The sequence below is a fragment of the Pomacea canaliculata genome, linkage group LG6 (assembly GCF_003073045.1).
Source record: "Pomacea canaliculata isolate SZHN2017 linkage group LG6, ASM307304v1, whole genome shotgun sequence".
Taxonomy (NCBI): domain Eukaryota; kingdom Metazoa; phylum Mollusca; class Gastropoda; order Architaenioglossa; family Ampullariidae; genus Pomacea; species Pomacea canaliculata.
In genome coordinates this window covers 4,828,369-4,850,031 of record NC_037595.1, presented here as the reverse complement: position 1 = coordinate 4,850,031, position 21,663 = coordinate 4,828,369, and the positions used below count along the sequence as shown (strand labels likewise).

Below are 21,663 nucleotides of genomic sequence, written 5' to 3'. Positions count from 1 at the left end.
ACACACACACACACACACACACACACACACACACACACACACACACACACACACACACACACACACACACACACACACACACACACACACACACACACACACACACACACGAATAGAGTGACAAAATCCAATAAACATTTTAGAGGACAAAGGTTTTATTTCTCAGAGGTTTCTCTCAATGAAAGGTATTTTGAACTTGTTTTTCGAGAGTTGTATCAACCCTTGGTGTACGCACACACAGACAGCGAAGGTGAATGCACACGACCGTCATTCTCTTATCAGTGACCACACTCCACAAGGACAACAAGTCTACAAACAGCATAAACAACGACAGAGACAGCTATCTGTCACAAGACAGATGTTGTCCCACAAACCTTCGCTGTCAACACAGGAAATGAAAGAATTTCTGATCACGAAATCTCTACACTGTGTGTAGTACAGATGGTGAAGTGCTTTCAGGACCATTGTCAGCTGTCAGTGTCTCTCAGATATTTAACATCTTCTGTCTTTCCTTCTGGTTCCTCGGTCTGTCAGCTTTCTGCTTGTGTTTGGGCAAAACCTTCCACTCCCATGTCATTAACACCTATTTGATTCTTGGATCCCCATTTTCTGTTTATTGGATTTTTGTCTTGCGGCTTCTAAGTTTTGGTGTCTGTGATGAATTGTCATCTATTTTCTTTCCTCCTACCCCGACAGTCCTCCCCATCAACGCACTTCTTGGCAAGCATTCAGTGACAGCTCATCACTCAATTTTACAAATCAATCATGTTTTTCCAAAAAACTATGGAAAGTTTTATAGTTTTATTTGCTCTTTACTAATACAAACACCATTAGAGGTGATGTTATCAGTACAGACAATAAACAAATCACATGCTTAACGAACGGAGAGGCTTGTTTCGGTCAAGCAGCTGTGGCTGACATCAAACACGGCATTCCTAAAAAATATGAAACCAGGATGAAAGTTAGTTAAAATCACTATCATGACATGCCAACACTTACGTAAATATACTTTATACTTTTCTCTTCTTTTGTAAGATTTCGATAAAGTTTACTTCTCTCTCTCTCTCAGCGCTTCTTAAACGTTTTCTCTGTATCTCTCTCGTCTACGTTTATCTTCTTGGCAGTCACTGCTTGAAAAACCTCTCTATCACAGAGTAATGTCTATCTCCACTCCCCTCCCACCCAAACAACATATACATGTAGACACATTTGCCAAATATCTCTTATTCTATCAACAAAATCCGCGGATTGGTTGGTAGACAAATTTAACTCATAGACACAAGATATAACAAGATCTTTAAAGCTGCTGCTATCTCTTTCTGGATTTTATTAATTACGAAGTCATCGTAAAAGCTGCTACAAGTTGTTTCTAGCTTCTTCCAGCTTTGTCCAAATGCATTGACTAAAGGAAAGCAAAACTCACTCGTTACAAATGGCATCCTGGAGTTCACAGTGACCATGCACGGGCTCTGAGCGTCCCTCCAAACACCAGGGTGAGAGGTCAAGATAACATGGGCGTTCTTCATGCGGTAGGTCGCAAAAGACGGGGTAGGGCAGAAAGCAGCTCTTGCTGGGGTCCCAGTCCTCGCCACTGCAATTAAAATGATGACTTACATTACCTGCAGCATTTGAGAAAGAGACAGCAAGAAAGAGACCAGAATTTTATTAGTTGTACTTATTCTCTGATTAATACCAACTTACTATCAGCTACACTGGTCCGGGTACGTGTCGTCATGGCGATAACTGACTCACCCTTTCGGCGGGAATAAAGATAATGATAAGTTTTTTATGGTGTGGTTAGTCGATTCTCATGTATAATCCTGACTATTTTTTATTTGTTTCCACCTTGGCGTGAAGCACCTTGCAAGGTACGCTGAAAGTTGCATTCTTCTCTTCACATGACCATCTGTTTACCATAATAGCTTTTGCTCACATTAGGGGTCTTTGAACATTAGGCAGAAGAGCTTTCAAACACATAGAAAAGGACAACTGTAAGCACATGCACTCATTCATTATCACAAATGTTAGAGAACTGAACTAACAAAAGAGCTTGGATTGAAATTAGCCATGAACAGTTAAAAAAAGTCATTTAACAAACTAACAAAACACCAGATGTAGATGAGAGATAAGTCAAGGACCTGTATAGGTAGACAGTAGACTGCTGTCTGTCTGCCAAGACCAACGCTTAGCTTCTTGCTAAGGGATCTGTTAGTCTCTGCGAGCAGTAACAATGTGATTAAACCGGAAGCTATGTCGTCTAATGCCTCGTTTTAGCAGTAAACTGGAAAAAAATCGTCTGCCAGCAATCCAGGGATATTATTAGTTTGTGGTGAAACTTACTTGCATATGGCTTCTTGTATCTCACAGCTTCCGTACACCGGATTGTACCGGCCCTTGATGCAGTAAGGAATCAGATCCGGTGTACATATTACGGGCTCTCCACAGTATATTCGGAAGGGGTATCGCTCGTCATCTACAAGTTGAAATCTACCACGAACTCTACTCTTGTTACCAGGGAGCACACTCCCCAGGGCCAGTGCCACCAACAGCATCAGCAGCATGACTGTGGACATTGTGGTAGTCGTCATTCTGAGGACCTGGTGTCGACGATGTCACGAGTACAATGTGCTGCCACCGCCACAAATGAAAAACTGTCACATCGCAGGCTATATATAGATCCAAACTATTACTGAAAATGTTTCCATCGCTGTTATTGCCTTTAAAATTATCTGACCATTAAGTGAATAAATTGTCTATTTTTCTGTCGAATAATTGCCCTCCTGTAGAGTTCATGACAGTTAAATCGCCTGCCTGTCCATCTTTTCTCCGATTTGCTTTAGTCGGTTTTTTTCATTGTTTGTTTTCTTTTATCTTCTCTCTTTAAATTTGTTTGTGCATTTTACTTGTATAGAATGATTAATCTCTTACACGTGTATCAGTTCGATTTATATGTTCAGACCTTTGTTACTTTCGTTCATTGGATTTTTTTTTTCACTTTATTCGTGTGCGCGCTTGTTTGTGTGTGTGTGTGAGATCTATCTATTCAACTGAGCACGTGCTGACATACACTGTTGTAATTACTTGCTGCTCTAATCATCTCCCCTTCCCTCCCCCCTCACCCCTACTTACATTTTGCATTGTGAGCTTTAAAGGAAATCATTTATCCGTTTTTGAAAGAATGTCCAGAATGAGTGTAGTTTAGTTACATATGTCTGTGACACTCTCCTTGTTACTGAGAATATGTCTACATTAGCATTCACCAGACCTGACGTGTCGAATTATAATTGGATGCTGATGGAGCAGAATTAGAATAACTTATCTATTTTACTTAGAAAAAAATGTGCCCTGTGTACACCTACCTACTGTTAAGTAGTCGTCACCTGACCTTCTCTTTTCCCCAAAAAATGTCACTAAAATACAGTAATAGCTTTTGAAATATAAACCTCATGGGGTAAAACAATGGTTTTCTAATCATCGTTTAAAGCTGCAATTTAAGTATAGATAATGTGAGTGTAGGAAAAAGAGAGAAAGAGATGGATGAGAAAGTACAGAAGGGTTTTTGGTAGGAATTATACTAAACCGTGTAGATAAAAGTAATAGAATATAATTTAATATGAATATAGCGAAATTATATAGATATATCTAGTAGTAATAGTCATCTGTTGAAGACTGTAGTAATTTCGTCACATCCATACCCACAGCCACAACCACCCACCCTTTCTACCCACACATTAACAACATTTATATCCACACTTACAGAGAACGGAAAAATTGAAGATTGAGAAGGTTGAGCTGTTAAAGCTGACAATGCAAAATGTAAGTAGGGGTGAGGTGGGAGGGGAGATGATGAGAGCAGCCAGTAACCACAACAGTGTATGTCAGCGCGTGCGTGGTCACTTGAATATGTAGAAAACACACACACACACACACACACACACACACACACACACACACACACACACACACACACACACACCACACACACACGAATAGAGTGACAAAAATCCAATAAACATCTTTAGTGGACAAAGGTTTTATTTCTAAGAGGTTTCTTTCAATGAAAGGTATTTTGAACTTGTTTTTCGAGAGTTGTATCAACCCTTGGTGTAGGCACACACAGACAGCGAAGTTGAATGCACACGACACATTAACCACAAGGACAACAAGTCTACAAACAACATAAGCAAGGACAGAGCCAGCTTTCTGTCACAAGACAGATGTTGTCCCACACACCTTCGCTGTCAACACAGAAAATGAAAGAATTTCTGATCACGAAATCTCTACACTGTGTGTAGTACAGATGGTGAAGTGCTTTCAGGACCATTGTCCCCTGTCAGTGTCTCTCAGATATTTCACATCTTCTGTCTTTCCTTCTGGTTCCTCGGTCTGTCAGCTTTCTGATTGTGTTTGTGCAAAACCTTCCACTCCCATGTCATTAGCAATGTCCTTCTGTACCGATTTAATTCTTCGATCTCTTTTTCTGTATTTTGGATTTTTCTTATGCAGGCTTATTCAACATGGTGTCTGTGATGAATTGTCATCTCTTGTTCTCTTTCCTCCTACCCCGACAGTCCTCAACATCAACACACTTCTTGGCAAGCATTCAGTGACAGCTCATCACTCAATTTTACAAATCAATCATGTTTTTCCAAAAAAACTATGGAAAGTTTTATAGTTTTATTTGCACTTTAGTGATGCAAAGATTATTAGAGGTGATATCATCAGTGCCGACAGCTCCTGCTGGGGTCCCACTCCTCGCCACTGCAATCAGAATGATGACTTACATTACCTGCAGCATTTGAGAAAGAGACAAAAAGAAAGAGACCAGAATGTATTAGTTGTACTTATTCTCTGATTAATACCTACTGACTATCAGCTACACTGATCCGGGTACGTGTCGTCATGGCGATAACTGACTTGACAGTTAAAAAAGTCATTTAACAAACTATCACAACACCAGATGTAGATGAGAGATAAGTCAAGGACCTGTATAGGTGGACTGCTGTCTGTCTGCCAAGACCAACGCTTAGCCTCTTGCGAAGTGATCTGTTAGTCTCAGCGAGCAGTAACAAAGAATGTGACTAAACCGGAAGCTATGTCGTCTAATGTCTCGTTTTAGCAGTTAACTGCAAAAAATCGTCTGCCAGCAGTCCATAGATATGAGTTTGTGGTGAAACTTACTTGCATATGGCTTCTTGTATCTCACAGCTTCCATACACCGGATTTAGCCGGCCCTTGATGCAGTAACGAATCAGATCCGGTGTACATATTCTGGGCCATCCACAGTTTACTCGGAAGGGGTATTGCTTTTCATCTGCAAAGTTGAAAACATTGTGTTTGTATAACTGTTCTCATGCACCATCTGACTTTCCACATCACTATAACTGTCGCCATGCTATCAATGTACTACCTGTGCAGTTCACATGCGACATTTTGTAAACAATCGACTAAAGGCTAGGTATGGATAAAGATAGTACTTTAAATCAAATCAGCAAAATCTCTCCAGCGACACAACATCATCTTTCTAAGTCGACTTCCCCATCGTATGTCGAGGGTTTGACAAACTATGGCGAAGGTAGCTTTGTTACCAACGATCACACTCCCCAGGGCCAGTGCCACCAACAGCATCAGCAGCATGACTGTGGACAGTGTGGTAGTCGTCATCCTGAGGACCTGGTGTCGACGATGTCACGAGTACAATGTCGCTGCCACCGCCACAAATGAAAAACTGTCACATCGCAGGCTATATATAGATCCAAACTATTACTGAAAATGTTTCCATCGCTGTTATTGCCTTGAAAATTATCTGACCATTAAGTGAATAAATTGTCTATTTTTCTGTCGAATAATTGCCCTCCTGTAGAGTTCATGACAGTTAAATCGCCTGCCTGTCCATCTTCTCTCGATTTGCTTCTATTTCTTTTTTTTTCTAACTTTGTTTATTTTATTTTCTGTCTTTTAATCGGTTTGTTCATTTTATTTTTAAACAATGATTTATCTGTTACATGTTTATTAGGTAGATTTATGTGTTCGTTCCTTTTTTTCTTTTAGTTTATTGGATTCGTTTTTTTCACTCTATTCGTGTGTGTGTGTGTGTGATCTACATATTCAAGTGACCACACGCTGACATACACTGTTGTGGTTACTGCCTGCTCTCATCATCTCCCCTCCCACCTCCCCCTTAACTTACATTTTGCATTGTCAGCTTTAACGGCTCAACCTTCTCGTAGTTTCCTCGTCTCTGTGAGTGTGGATATAAATGTTGTAAATGTGTGATTAGAAAGGGTGGGTGGTTGTGGCTGTGGGTATGGATGTGACGAAATGACTACAGTCTTCAACAGATGACTATTACTTTTAGATATATGCATATTAATTTCGCCATATTCATATTTTACTTATATTTTATTACTTTTATCTACACGCTTTAGTATAATTTCTACCAAACTTCAGTTCTGTAGTTTTCCATCCATCTCTTTCTCTCTCTCTTTCCTACACTCACATTACCTAGACTTAAATTGCAGCTTTTAAAAATAATTAACAAGGCATTGTTTCCCCATGAAGTTTATTGTTCTTAAGCTATTATTGTATTTTAGTGACATTTATTTGCAAAAGAGAAGGTCAGACGACTACACACAGTAGGTGGCTGACTACAGGGTGCATTTTTTTTTCAAGAATATATAGACAAGCTGCTCTACTTCTGCTCCATTTAGCATCCTATTAGAATTTGTACAGATGGTAAAGTGCTTTCAGGACCATTGTCAGCTGTCAGTCACTCTCAGATATTTAATATCTTCTTTGGTCCTCGGTCTGTCAGATTTCTGCTTGTGTTTGTGCAAAACCTTCCACTCCGATGTCATTCGCAGTGTCCTTCTATCCCTATTTAATTCTTGGATCCCCTTTTTTCTGTGAATTCGATTTTTGTCTTGCGGCTTCTAAGTTTTGGTGTCTGTGATGAATTGTCATCTATTTCACTTTCCACCTACCCCGACAGTCGTCCCCATCAACATACTTCTTGACAAGCATTCAGTGATACTCACAAAAGTATGGGAAGTTATATAGTTTTATTTGCACATCATTAATACAAAATTATTGAAGGTAATATTGTAAGTACAGATAATAAACAAATGACTTGCACATGTTTAACGAAAGGAGAGGCTTGTCTCACTCCATGCAGCTGTTGCTGACATCAAGCACGGAGTTTCTAAGAAAAAAATGAAACCAGGATGAGATTTAAAATCGCTAGCCTGCTATGCCAACACCTAAGTAACTAAACTTTTCTGTTCTTCCTGATTTTGATTAAAGTGTACTTCCCTTTGTCTCTCGCTCAGTCCACTTCTTAACTTCTTTTTCTTTCTCTTCCTTCCCGCTCTCTCCCTTTCCCTCCCCTCCAAACACAAAAGCATCCCTCTAAAAAAATATATATTTACGTACATACGTGCATACAAGGTACATACGTATATATACAAATGTAAACACATTTGATTAAGTCGCTCTTATTTTATCAACAAAATCTGCGTGGAGGTAAGTCGGCAAAAGTAACTCAGGGACACAAGATGTAAGAAGATGTTTCAAGCTGCTGATATCTCTTCCTGGATTTTAATAATTACAAGGTCTTCTCACAAACTGCTACAAGTTGTTTCTAGCTTCCAGCTTTCTCTAACACTACATGTCGCTTTGAGTAAAGGAAAGGAAAACTCACTCGTCACAAATGGCCCTCTGGATGGCGCAGTGACCTCGCACGGGCTCCGAGCGTCCCACCACACAGAAGGGTCGGAGGTCACGAAAGCAAGGGCGTTGGCCGGCCGGTCGGTCGCACCTGACGGTGTAGGGCAGAAAGCAGCTGTGGCTGGGGTCCAGCTCCTCGCCACTGCAATCAGAATGCAACACATGCAGCACATGAGAGAGAAAGAGAAGAGAGCTGCATTTTATTAGTTGTACTGACTCCATGACTAGTACCAACTGACTATCAGCTGCTCTTGTCCGGGTAGCTGACTTTTTTTTCGTAAAGGTCTGAGTGAAGGGAAAACCTTCGGGAACCTTCGGAAGAGTGATGTCAGCGACCCTGATAGTCCTCGCTGTGCAAACCATCATCTCCATCTTTGCCACCTGGACATGGCGCTGACCTCGACAACTGTTCAACACTATGTGGGCTGTATAAAGGTAGTGGTGACAGGCGAAATAACTCAAGTCCTAAACTGATGACATGTAAAGGTAACTTAACTTACGGCCAAGAACAACCGAGACAGTGTAAAACTGTTAAGTAGGTTAGAAGAGCAAAACTTCTTTACAATGTCACTGTAGTGTAGTAGTTACAAGAATTGATATGGTTTGACAATGTATTGGGTTCGAACCTTGGGTGTGTGTTGGATCTGGTACTACTGAGAAAGATGTTTTAACAAAAGTTATAAGAATAATTTAATTGTCAACATCATAGGAAATGCTGAACAAGAATTAAGATCACAGTTGTTATTGTCCAAGTGGTGAACATTTAATGACTTTGTCTTCATTTACTCTCTGTATGTTTTATACAGTTCTTCAAACATACTTACATTTATCACATATTTCATAATTGCGTATACTACGGTTTGCTCTAAATGCCCTCTGAGGGTTCTGTGAGTCGAAAATATCAACATTTCGATATCAGCTTATGAATGATAGTAGAGTTCCTTAGGTAAGTGTCTATCGACAAGACTTTACGCAGCTACATTATGTGGTTTCGCTTGGTAATCAATGAGTTTTCATGAAAGGCTTGACATAAAATTTATTATATTACAGAATGAAAAAATTCCAAAGCAAAACACCTAAAAAATAAATAAACAAGAAAAAATACACCCACCTTTGGAATGCAAAACACGTCAAGCGACAGACGCTGCGTGTAACCACAACACCACCGAGACAATAGTTTACAGAGTTTCTCATCTAACCTACTCAACAGTTTTACTGTAAGTCATTCATGGTAATGCTAGTCGATCTTCTTATGTAATCCTGGATATTTTTTATTTCTGTCTCCACCTTGCAAGGTATGCTGAAAGTGTTTCATTATTCATTTCAAAGGACCATCCCATATTAGCTTCGCTCTACTCACATTCAAATTAAACTACAAGAAAGCTTCAAATAAAAATAACCATAAACAGTTAGATGCGTTATTGAAAAGGGATAAAATAAGATGCTGACGAGAGAAAAGTAAAACTTACTTGCAGATGGCGTCCTGTACCTCACAATGTCCACGCACGGGATCTCTCCGGCCCTTGATGCAGTAGGGAATCAGATCCAAGGTACATATTCTGGGTTCTTCACAGTTCACTGCGAAGGGGTATTGCGGTTGACCTGCACGTTGAAAACATTGTGTTTGTATTACTGTTCGTGCACCATCTTACTTTCTATATCACTAAAGCGGTATTTATGCTATCAATGTCCTACTTGTCAGTTCAGAGGAGAATTTTTTTTAACAATCGACTAAAGGCTAGGTATGGATAAATTCTTTTGACACTTGCGTACAAATCAAAATAAGTACATAAAAACCAGTACTTTTTATAAAATTAATTAAAAAACAACAATAAGAATAAAAAATTAACCAAATTAAACAAAGCATTAATTATTGTGCATATTATTGTTTCAGGTGCAAGTTGATGTGGACTGGGGACCAAACCCTGCGTGAGAAATGCAGATCCCTCTTGACTGCAGAGGCAGCAGTGATGGACACGCCAGTCCAGTCCCCAACCAAGTGCTCAGCTCAACAAGCAGACTTCATCATTTATGAAGAAGTTACCGGCACCCCTGAGACAACAACCTTCCTGATGTCTGGATTGTCACAGAATGTCAATGAACTGGACAACTACCCAAAGATCAAACAACTCTATCTGCGCACCAACACCGTCTTGCCAAGCAGTGCTGCGGTTGAGAGATAGTTCAGTCTGGCAGGACTTATCATGACAAAGCTGCACACTAGGGGGACAGACAGCAACTTCGAGGCCAAAGTTCTGGTCAAGTTCAATTCCATGAAGGACTGAAAGCATGTAGATTTGTTTTAACAGTATTCACAAATTATCAGCACTAAGTCAAAAGTTTGTTTTATACCTTTGCATTTTGTTGTTAATATGGAGTTTTTGGTTGTCTCAGATCAGAATAAAGGTCAATGTATATAAAAACCAGTTCTTGTGTTAGCAAGTAATAGTGTTTTGTGTGTATGTTTGATGTTTGTGTATGTTGCTACAGCCAGATGGCTACAGCTAACTTTTTATAGCATCACGCTTTTAAAAGTAGCCAAAAGAAGCTGACTACATTTTAAAAGTAGACAAAAGTAACTGGCTACTTTTTGGAAAATTGTAGCTGTAGTGTAGGCGGCTACGTTTTGAAAAAAAGTAACTGTAGTCTAGCCGACTACAAATTAAAAGTAGCTTGCCCAACAGTGCGGACGGCTGTCTAACACCTGTCGCGTCCAGTCTGATGAGAATGTGACACCGCTGACTACACCTCCCTCATCACCCTCGTTATCCCCCTCCTTCCTGCCTAACTTACTACTCCATCAGGCCTGGAAGTAATGCACTACAAAATGAACCAGTTTCTGAAAAAAAGACTATAAAACGGTAGTATAGTGCTGAGCTGGAATGAACACAAATAAAGGCATGGTAAGGTGATTAATTATTAGAAGCCTGATCACATTGTAGGTACTTGGTGTATTATTAGAATGCCTAATCGCATCGGAGGCACTTGGTGTAGGTACTAGAATGCCTAGTCACAATTTCCTAATGACCAATCTTCTTCTTGTTCCTAATCACTCCCAGTAGAGCATAGGGCCGCATAATTTGCTGTTTCTGTAGCAGGGGGTATTTTACATTGTGGGGTTGCTAGCCCCACACCCAACCCTCCTCCTTCATCCGGGCTTAGGACCGACAATTTACCCGGGGGGTTTAGGCGGAGTTTAATGACCTATAGTAAACTTAAAATACATTCGACCATCACTCGTGCAGCTTTTCTGTTGAGCTGCCTCGTTGACCACACGATGCAGGACCGGACGACGTAGGCGACGGAACAAAGAAATGATTAAGGGAGGACGAAACGTAGAACAGTCGAGACTCCGCACACACAGAGGCGGAAAGGCCGCAGAAGAATGAGATGATGATATAGAACAGGAATGCCCAACCTACGGCCCGCGGGCCATATCCGGCCCGCGACGCGGTGCCATCTGGCCCACGAAACTTCTGCCCACAGTACAGGAAATCGGCATGTTAGTAATAAAAAAAAAAAAAAAAAAAAGACCGAAGAAAAAAAAGAGAAGAAGAAGTATTTATCCCCACGTAGGGGCGTCTCTCAATATTTTTTTCGATGGACGAACATTTCGATTTAGTGCTCCGACTTGGTGTCTCTACGATGCAGCCGAACATTCAGAAGTTGGTTTCGGGTAAACAACTTCAAATATCCCACTAATTACTACATAATTAATGGTAAGTACAACTTGTTTCTAATAAAAATGGTATCTGCTCTATTTTTTTTTTATTTTTGTATTTTTGCGGTGAGGCGGCCGTGACACGCGTGTCATAAATGTATATGGCCCCCAGGCCGAAAAAGGTTGGGCATCACTGATATAGAAGAAACGCAGCGACGACAAAAACCAGGACGAGGTCGATAAGATCGCTTGACCAAGATATATGTTCAAACGCAGCTCGCTCGTGAGCAGCAGCGCCACCACCAGCGGAGGCCACGATCGGCGGCGTCTGGTGTGAGACTACGTCACTCCTGTCATATGGGACCATGTCACTTGGGACCATATGCCACTCCTGTCACTAATTGGGACCATATCACTCCTGTCCTTCGTTCTCTTAACTTGATACCCATATTTTGTCGCTTTCTATACAAACTGTCTCTGTTGTCTTTTAATGTCTTTGCAGGCTATGACTACTTCTCTGTACTTTTCTTCTTGTCCATCCAGGCCACACTACTCCGCTCTTCGTCTGATCACGAACTTGTATCACTGGACTGCTGGCAGACGAGTTTTTTTTGTTTACTACTAAAACGAGGCGGATGTGTACAAAGCTTCCGGTTTATTTACATTTCAGATTAACTACTAAAACGAGGCATGATACTATAAAGCTTCCGGTTTATTTACATTTCAGATTAACTACTAAAACGAAGCATGCTTTGAGAACCGCGTTTGAGAACCGGGCCTTACACCCTTTCCCATTGCTAGTCCTTTATCACACCCTTCCTTTTGCAATATCATGTTGCTCTCAGCTCGTGTTCTTGTTATTTGGTTCCTTTTTGTGTTTTCTTCATTTGATTTTATTCTTCGTTTAGTGCGGTTATTTTATTGTTTATATTTCATATGTTTGTTTGTTTTTCTGTCACTCGTATGCTGTCCATGTTTCGTTCTTTTACATAGGCGCCAAGAGTATACTCCTTTGTAGTGAGAGTATGCGCTTTACAAATTTTGTATTATTATTAAAGGCCCTTGTTTTACATAAAGGGCCGAGAATTAATTCCCACATTATTTAATCAAGCTAATTTATATTAACTGAACAATAGATGAGATGATGATGATAATGATAATGATAACTGACTGGCATACGACATTGTCCCGCGACGAGAGATTCGAATGGGAGAACACTCGTATTTTATATCACTTATTTCCCTTTACACAAATTCAGGAGGTCACGGGCTGATGGCTCTCAAATTCCTTTGCGCGTCATGACGTGATGCAATTCATAAAAGGCGTCACATGGTCACATGCTGTCCTGAATCGTATGTCACACTCTTATGTATTATCTACAAATGGTGCTTTCAAACTTTTTAAGGACTGTTACATGACAAAAGCACATTTCAGTAACCGGGCAAAGTCATGAAGCGCCAAACTCTCCGATATGCCCCAAAGCCGCCATTGTACTGGCATTGACTGAATGTTCCGAACAATCGCCTCAAACCATTGTTTTCCTGTGGCCTTAATAATAATGTGAGAAATATAGCGAAAATCTCAGCCAAAGGCACACGCACTGCGGGGAACAATATCATAAAATAGTCACACAGATGTAGAACGAGTAACAATGCGAAGATTCAATGCATTCCGTCAGTAAAGGGTGATCACTGCACGTTTAACGGTGACGACTCCAGAGAATGTATAGAAATACATAAATGTAGTCACTGTGTTTGGTTTAATGCATAGGTGGTCCTTTGGCTGCCTTAAAAATTCTTAAATGTTTCCAATGTAATATTTTATAATTTTGAAATGACTTTTTTTCTTGATAGGAAATGAGAACAAGAAAAAAGGTACGTCCCTAGTTTCTGGTTTTATGTACAGCCTGGGAGAAAAAATAATATAACGTGACGGCTGTGTTTACTTTCCATGCTTGTATTTACTTTGCATGTTTGCTCAAAAAAGCGTTTAATGTTGCTTTTTTTTTACTTCTTTGTGACAGTTTTATTCCATATAGCAGAGTTTTAAAGTTTAATAGTAGGTTTTTTTTATAAATGTTTTACAAAGGTTTAAGCAAAAACCTTTCATAATGTTAAATTTTAAACCACGCATACTCTCTGAAGTTCCACTTCAAACATGGCAACAATGACATACACAGATTTTCATTTCCTTTTCATTAAAACATATTTAATGTCAATGAGCATAAACCCAGGAAACATTTACATCATAATTAATCTTACATGTACAACAAATGTTGACCATTTATGATAAAGCTTCTGTACAGTTTCTGCAGATAACAAAATGGGAAAATTGGGATTTTGTGATGATGACCCTTCTCCCACTCCCTTCCCCTCCTTACCACCGTCACCTACCCTCTCCAAAGCCTTCCCCTCCCCTGAAAATCCCTGGCCCCCCTCCCCCATAGTGCGAAATCGCCTTGAGGTGGAAGCACTCTCCCTTTCAAGCTCAACAACATGGCCCCGACCGTATCGGAGCATCGCAAAGTTTACCCTTTCCCAGAGGTATATAAGGGCAGAGCTGAGACGAAACGAAAATGACGCCATCAGCAGTTTGTTGAATGGAATGAGTTAATAAAGTCCTTTTTTTAATTATTTGCATCCAAAGGCAAAACGACGCCCCACGGCCCAGCAGCGAGAAGGTGGGAGGAGGGTGGAGGTCCCCCGTCGTGTAGCCGCAGTCAGGGGTCCAGGACGTCCTGCCCGTCAAGCCCGTCAAGCACGTCAAGCACGCGCAATGGGTCATCTAGCCATCGTGCCTAATCAACAACACTATGTAGACGACCGAAGAGAGGGAATGGCTAGGAATGTTCGGCATAAGGTTGACAATGTACCCTTAATATTCACTTTGAGTAGCATTATTATTAGCATATTATTACCAGTCTCTTTGGTGTTGTCAGTGCGTCCGGAGCGGACGGTTTTTGTTTGTGACCAGTCTTGACGGACTGGGTGTTGTTGTGTAGACCTGAGTACAAGTCCTGACCAGACTTGGATTGTGTGTACAAGTCCTGAACCGACTTGAAGTTACATACTTGTTTGTACTTTTGTTAGCATTGAACCTGTTGAGGTGAGTGTGAATCTGTTGATTTTTCAGTGAATGTGTATTTCTGTATTGGATGAGTGTGATATATTTATGTATATTTTATGAATATGTTTGAATTTACATTTATCTAAAGAATGATTTTGTTTTGCTCTCCAGGTTTTCTTGTGAGGTTTTCTTGTGAGGTTTCACTCTGGATTTACTTTTGGATTTACTTGTGGATTTTCTTGTGGATTTTCTTTGGGATATAACTTCAAGAAGAAGTGGAAACTTTATGTACTTTTCATGTGGATATATGGTGTATCTTAGAAGCGGAAACATTGTGCTGTTTCAAGTGAGACTTTGAGAGGAGCTGTGCAAGAAGATATTGAATACTTTTGAAACTTCAGTTGGAAGAAACTTGTGTTTGAACTGTGGGGTTGGGGAATTAGGAATTGTTTTGTGTTGTGTTTCTCATTTTGATTTTTAAATTATATTATATTTCTAAAGTTTAAATTGTTGTCTGTGTTTTGATTTTATTAATTGTCTCGTCTGAAAGGCACTGTAGAGTGCAGGTGACAGTCGGCATTAGGTTCACAATGTACCCTGAAGAAGATTTATGCACATAAGTCTACAATGTGATTGCTATTGACAGCAGCTGCTTTACACTATTTCATTGCAACCACTACAAGCAGACCTGTTGTTTGATTTTATAATAAACAACTGCTATAGGCTGTAACTGCTGCTGTTTGGTTATTGTAACGTTTTACGAAAGAGTGTGTTGAATGTTGTCACAATATTTTGTTAAAATATTTTTTTTATTTTAGTTAGGAAGGGGATAGGGAGAAGTAATTGGAAAGGGAAGGTGGTAAAACACCTATTAGTGGGCTGTTAGTGTCAACAGCCTGAGGCGTGCCGCGCCATACAGGGATGGCCGGCCGGTCTTTGTCTTAATTAAGTTCTGTTGATAGGTTGTTTGTTGATTAGTTCGAACAAAGGAAAGAGTGTGGTAGTGTTTTGGATGTGTATGGTTTGATTGGGGTTTTTCTTTGACGGGAGCGGGGAGAAGGGACAGTCTCTTTGGTGTTGTCAGTGCGTCCGGAGCGGACGGTTTTTGTTTGTAACCAGTCTTGACGGACTTGGTGTTGTTGTACAAATCCTGACCAGATTTGTATAGTGTTGTACAAGTCCTGAACCGACTTGAAGTTACCAGACTTGTTTGTATTTTTGTTAGCATTGAACCTGTTGAGGTGAGTGTGAATCTGTTGATTTTTCCGTGAGTGTGTATTTCTGATGAGTGTGATATATTTGTGTATACTTCATGAACATGGTTTGAAATAGTTGAGAGTGAATTTACATTTATCTAAAGAATGATTTTGTTTTTGCTCTCCAGGTTTTCTTGTGGATTTACTTTTGGATTTACTTTTGGATTTTCTTGTAGATTTTCTTGTGGATTTTCTTTGGGATATAACTTCAAGAAGAAGTGATATAACTTCAAGAAGAAGTGGAAACTGTGTGTACTTTTCATGTGGATATATGGTGTATGTTAGAAGCGGAAACATTGTGCTGTTCAAGTGAGACTTTGAGAGGAACTGTGCAAGAAGAGTGAATACTTTTGAAATTGTTGGAAGAAACGCGTGTTCGAACTGTGGGGTTGGGGTATTAGGAATTGTTTTGTGTTGTGTTTCTCATTTTGATTTTTAAATTATATTATATTTTTTCAATTTAAATTGTTGTCGGAGTGGTGGAGGTATATCCATCTAGGAATGAAATATGTGCAGATGGCAAAAAAAGGCCACTTTGAGGCAGAAAGTAAATGTGCATCAGATGATGTACATAATGGTGATGAAAACACCATAACTAGGAGTGTGTTCCAATAGTGGAAAAGGCAAAGAAAAGAAAAGGAAATCAAAATCTGAAGTAAATATTCTGTCTGAGAATAAATCACATTTTAAATATCAAGAATCTTGTACAAATCAAATTTCTCAGCATGATGAGTTGTGTTTGACTGAGAATAATGAAGAGATACAGAGTCTACAAATGTAAGGACTGCCCCATGTCTTACAAAAGTAATCGATCACTTGGGCGCCACAGAAGGGAACAACATAATATTGGAGGTACAGTTAGAGAACATGTGTGTCATCTTTGTAATAAGTCCTTTACTCGTCAGGCAAGTTTGCAAATTCATCGTTTAACATGCATGAAGCGGAAGGAAAATTCTGTTGAAGAAGGGCAGGTAGAGGTTTCTTGTGAAGAATGTCAAAAAGTGTTTTCATCAAGACGCAGTCTAAAATATCACATCTCAACTATTCATGAGCATAGACTGTTTGAGTGCTCCAAATGCGGAGAAGTTTTCCGTTGGTCCAAAAGTTTGTCAAAACATCGGCAAAAATGTCAATAAATTTGAGAATTATGCAAATATTTTAAAATAGTTAATTGTCTGCCAGGTAGAAAGCAATGTTCTAGAACAGTTACGAAAATATCTACTCATACAATTAGATTTTTTTTTTTTTATGAGGAATAACTGAATAATCCTGGACTACAGCCTGCATAAGCTTTCAGATTTTGAAGGGCCCCGATCGGGGGGACGGGTGAAAGTAAGGGCTACGGGCTATCCCGCTCCTAAGTGACCGAACGCCCATAGGGCGTAGCCGTTACGCGCTGACAGTGACCCGTATGTCGGACTTTTCACTCCGCCCTCTGACCTCGCGCCCGCATTTGCTGACCGGCTGTCGGACTCCACACTCGCCGCCCGATGGGCTTCTACCTGCAACAACCGCTTTGGTCATCGCACTCTCGGTGAGTTTGTGAATTAAGTGTAAAGTGTACCCTAAAATTCTGTAAAATATTATAACATGAATTATTCATACCAGTTGAAACTGTCTGTACAGTATCAGGATTTCTGGTATTAGTTTAATTTAATTTGTATAGTTCAGCCCGAATCGTCGATTTGTTGCGTGCTACTTCCGCTTTGTGCCATGTGCTCGCTGTAGTAAGATGCCGCATGGCTAACACAAGGTATTTTATGTATAAATTCTCGAAGCAAAATATTAGTGTTTCAAACAATCCTTATAATTAATTGACCCTATAATAGTTCTTAGCAATTTACCTTCTATTGAAATTTATACACTCGATCGTGTATTGAAAGATTATTGTAATCGTTTTTTTGTTTGTTTGTTTGTGGTTTTTTTTTAATGCAGACTTTGGTTATTTCACTTTCTAGGAAATGCTGAAGATCGGGGATCGTGCTTAGTCAAAGCATTGTAATAATGCGATGGCCGACTACAAAACAGTCAACAGATGACTCCACAGCGTGGCTGAAGATGAGCCAAGCTGAATGTATAGTGTGCGTATAAACCGTTCCATGTTGTAAAATAAGGCTACACATTTCTTAATCATTGAGAACATCAAACAGTATTCCTGACAGAGTGAAATACATTAGTGTTTCAGTTTGGTAACATGTGTTATATATACTTTTTTTTTTCTTTCATATGAAGTAGTCCAGTTTTATAATATTTGCATACTTTTACAATGAATGTTTAAAGTGTGTTCTATTGTGTTTGCATTCTGCAATTATAATTTATAAAATAACATTGTTGTAAAGCTGTTGTACATTTTTACAAACATGAAGACTGACCACAGTTACAGTTTAGTTAAACACAATGTAAACACAACCAAACCAATTAGCTCATTAGCTTAAAATTTCATCTATTTGAAACTTTAGTGATAACTTCAAGTAATCTTTGGGCAATGTAGGATATATATTAGAAAAAGAGACAACACAGGCTGCAGATTGTTTCTGCATAAATGTGCACACACGTGATAAGATAACAGTAATTATAATAGAGGTTTTTCATGAAGAGTTGTGACAATGCCATAAATTAACATGTTGTGTAGGATGCTTTACTTTATTTGTGAAGGATATTCAAGATCCTGGAAGCGTTGTAAGAAAATCAACTGACATGGTATATGACGAGACTGGTTATTCCCAATCTGGAATGAGTGGAATTCTAAAAGAAGAACTAAAATATTTCATCATTCTGCATATCAAACAGGATTATTGCTGTACCAGTAAGTGTTTTGAAGTGGCTTCTTAAATTGCTTCTTTTTTATTTTGTGAGCTTAAGTACTTTATTTTGCAAGGAGAGAGATTCTCGCAGTGAGTCTGACTGGGTTTAGCTATAAGTGAGTCTCACAAGATAAATGCTCCACTTTCATTTAAGTGTCCTGTCACTTGATAGCTTGTCAAAATTTTAATTTTTCCATTTTTAATGTTCCTGTTCAAGTAAATCGAAAACTTTACATATAGATATGTAAGAGAGAGAGATAGCATATCTAACCATACACTGAAAACTACTGACATTTCATCAATACATGAAAGATGTACTACTCATAACAAGATAATTGTTACTACAGAGTATGCTCTTTTAGTCAAAATGCTACTTTCAAGAAATAGTGGGGGCAGGCAGGTAGAAATTGTGGTGCTAGTTATGTAGGGCAAAGGGTGGGATACTGAGAGCATACTTGATTGTTTTTGTTTTGTTTTTGCAAGTCAATATGTTTTCCTGTTTGGTTTGCATATGACCCTGAAGTAGACTGTGGTTTCATGTACAAATGTATTACAATGAAACATTTGTATTTGACTTCTAACCCTCACAATTTCCCTTTGTGCACAGCAGCAGCCTGGGGATATTATATCTGCCACTGCTTACAAATAGTTTGGAAGTAACAGGCAAGAATGGAGGAACAAGTCCAAGGACAAAGCCATCTGATGGTCAGTGAAATAAGAAATCAAAGAAAATAACCATGCATGTGTTTAATTTATCAATGTAAGCATGGCTTTATCATTCATGTTGTGTTTATGAAGAAAGTTAACCCGGCCTATTACTCTGTTCTGGGTAATCTCTTCATGTTGTTCACCTGTTTACAAGTGCAACTGCTTTGATGTGATATGGTTCTAGTATTTCTACCTCTTATTAGTTTTCCTTTCTAATCCACAAACAGTAATCAAAACTAGAAGCAAGCCTACATGAATCTATTTACATAAGTGGTGTTGGCCATCAACTTCCTGTTGCCTCCTAGCTGCTTTAAAGCTCATAAATAGTAAGAAACGGAAATATGTGTGCTTCAACTGAATGGCACATCGGTAAGAAGTGAATAAATTGAAATGCCTTGTTTTTGCTTATCATTAAAGGATTGCAGATGGGTCATGCTGTTGAGGAGCACAGAGAAATGTTTCGAAGCTTGCTCCACATATGAATCAAGTTATGAAATGTAGGTGACTCCAGCAGCAATCCCATGTTTCAGGTGAGAAATTTGATAGGCTGCAAGAGGAATCTGTGTGTAGAGAATTTAGGGGGAAAAGTGGCTGTTGTGAAATCTAATGAAAACATTTTTTGCAACAACTAGCCTGAAGACTTTGAAGACTCAAATTCTTTGTTGTAAATAAATGTTAAAACCATATTTAGTTATGGCTTGAATATAATAAATTGTTTTGAAGATTGTAATGATTTTTTTTTTTGGGGGGGGGGGGGGTCAGTTATTCCCGACAACTAGCCTGAATTCCTTTGCGCGTCATGACGTGATGCAATTCATAAAAGGCGTCACATGGTCACGTGACTTCCATACATCTATAACAGCATACTCAACAGGTCCTGAATGCTGTCCTGAATCGTAAGTATGCCGCGCTCTTATGTATTATCTACAAATGGTGCTTTCAAAGTTTTTAAGGACTGTTACATAACAAAACTCTCCGATATGTCCCAAAGCCGCCATTGTACTGGCATTGACTGAATGTTCCGAACAATCGCCTCAAACCATTGTTTTCCTGTGGCCTTAATAATAATGTGAGAAATATAGCGAAAATCTCAGCCAAAGGCACACGCACTCCGGGGAACAATATCATGAAATAGTCACACAGATGTAGAACGAGTAACAATGCGAAGATTCAATGCATTCCGTCAGTAAAGGGTGATCACTGCACGTTTAACGGTGACGACTCCAGAGAATGTATAGAAATACATAAATGTAGTCACTGTGTTTGGTTTAATGCATAGGTGGTCCTTTGGCTGCCTTAAAAGTTCTTAAATGTTTCCAATGTAATATTTTATAATTTTGAAATGACTTTTTTCTTGATAGGAAATGAGAACAAGAAAAAAGGTACGTCCCTTGTTTCTGGTTTTATGTACAGCCTGGGGGAAAAAATAATAAAACGTGACGGCTGTGTTTACTTTCCATGCTTGTATTTACTTTGCATGTTTGCTCAAAAAAGCATTTAAGGTTGCTTTTTTTTTTTACTTCTTTGTGACATTTTTATTCCATATAGCAGAGTTTTAAAGTTTAATAGTAGGTTTTTTTTATAATAAATAAATGTTAAAACTATGTTTAGTTTTGGCTTGAATATAATAAATTGTTTTGAAGATTGTAATGATTTTTTTTTTTTGGGGGGGGGGGTCAGTTATTCCCGACAACTAGCCTGAAGACTGTAAAGACTAAAATTTTTGGTTGTAAATAAATGTTAAAACCATGTATATTTTTTGCTTGTATATGTATATGATACGTTGTTTTGAAGATTGTAATGATTTTTTTTTCTTTTTTTGGAGGTGGGGGTAAGACATTTGTGGCAAATTCTTTGTTGTAAATAAATATTAAATCCTTGTTTATCTTTTGCTTGTATATGATAAATTGTTTTGAAAATTGTAATGATCCTTTTTTTTCTTTTTTGGGGGGTCAGGTATTCGCAACAATTAGCCTGAAGTTTTTGAAGACTCAAATTCTTTGTTGTAATAAATATTAAAACCCCCCTTTTTTTTGCTGGTATATGTATATGATAAATTGCAATGAATATTTTTTGGTCAGGCATTTGTGAAAAATTCTTTGTTGTAAATTAATATTAAAACCATTTGTATCTGCTTGTATTTAATAAATTGTTGAATCATGTCTATTTTTTGTCTGCTGGTATTTACCAAGTGCTTTGAAGGGCTGAAAGGTGTTTTTAGGATGGGGCTTTGGAGGGCTGCGGGACTATGGAAAGGGCTGAGAGGTGTTTTTAGAGTGGGGCTTTGAAGGGCTGAGGGAGTTATTTCTCCCAAACCCGCAAGGGGCCGATGCACTTTAGGCTTCCAAAATACGCAGGGCTGGGAGTGTAACTTCCCTTAACGGCCCCATTTCTCAGCCCGAAACGGGCCCGTTCGGGGCCGATGAACTCTTGCAGGCTAATT

At 39.1% G+C, this 21,663-nt stretch overlaps 1 protein-coding gene and 3 long non-coding RNA genes across 6 annotated transcripts; 2 read left to right on the top strand and 2 right to left on the bottom strand.

The window, feature by feature from the left end:
* Positions 1-786: 786 nt before the first annotated feature.
* Positions 787-5,995, bottom strand: LOC112566788. 2 transcript variants are annotated; one of them, XM_025243149.1, is made up of 4 exons: positions 5,589-5,995; positions 5,182-5,314; positions 1,424-1,591; positions 787-935 (listed from the first exon to the last, which is right to left on the bottom strand). In XM_025243149.1, exons 1-4 carry the CDS (start codon positions 5,662-5,664, stop codon positions 875-877), a joined length of 438 nt encoding a protein of 145 aa, XP_025098934.1. In that variant the 5' UTR covers positions 5,665-5,995; the 3' UTR covers positions 787-874. The 2 variants fall into 2 exon arrangements, with proteins under 2 accessions (XP_025098934.1, XP_025098933.1); XM_025243148.1 differs by lacking the exons at positions 5,182-5,314; positions 5,589-5,995 and adding an exon at positions 2,341-2,645.
* Positions 5,996-7,046: 1,051 nt separating this feature from the next.
* LOC112566794 lies at positions 7,047-9,352 on the bottom strand. The gene is made up of 3 exons (XR_003099700.1): positions 9,195-9,352; positions 7,700-7,867; positions 7,047-7,201 (listed from the first exon to the last, which is right to left on the bottom strand). It is a non-coding gene; the product is annotated as an uncharacterized LOC112566794 (long non-coding RNA).
* A 3,218-nt stretch (positions 9,353-12,570) lies between these two features.
* Positions 12,571-15,459, top strand: LOC112566398. The gene is made up of 3 exons (XR_003099581.1): positions 12,571-12,738; positions 13,240-13,260; positions 14,033-15,459. It is a non-coding gene; the product is annotated as an uncharacterized LOC112566398 (long non-coding RNA).
* Positions 15,460-15,680: 221 nt separating this feature from the next.
* LOC112567127 lies at positions 15,681-19,630 on the top strand. Of its 2 annotated transcripts, none has more exons than XR_003099757.1 (3): positions 15,681-17,789; positions 18,364-18,514; positions 19,123-19,630. It is a non-coding gene; the product is annotated as an uncharacterized LOC112567127 (long non-coding RNA). The 2 variants fall into 2 exon arrangements; XR_003099756.1 differs by having other exon boundaries at positions 19,120-19,629.
* The last annotated feature ends 2,033 nt before the right edge of the window (positions 19,631-21,663 follow it).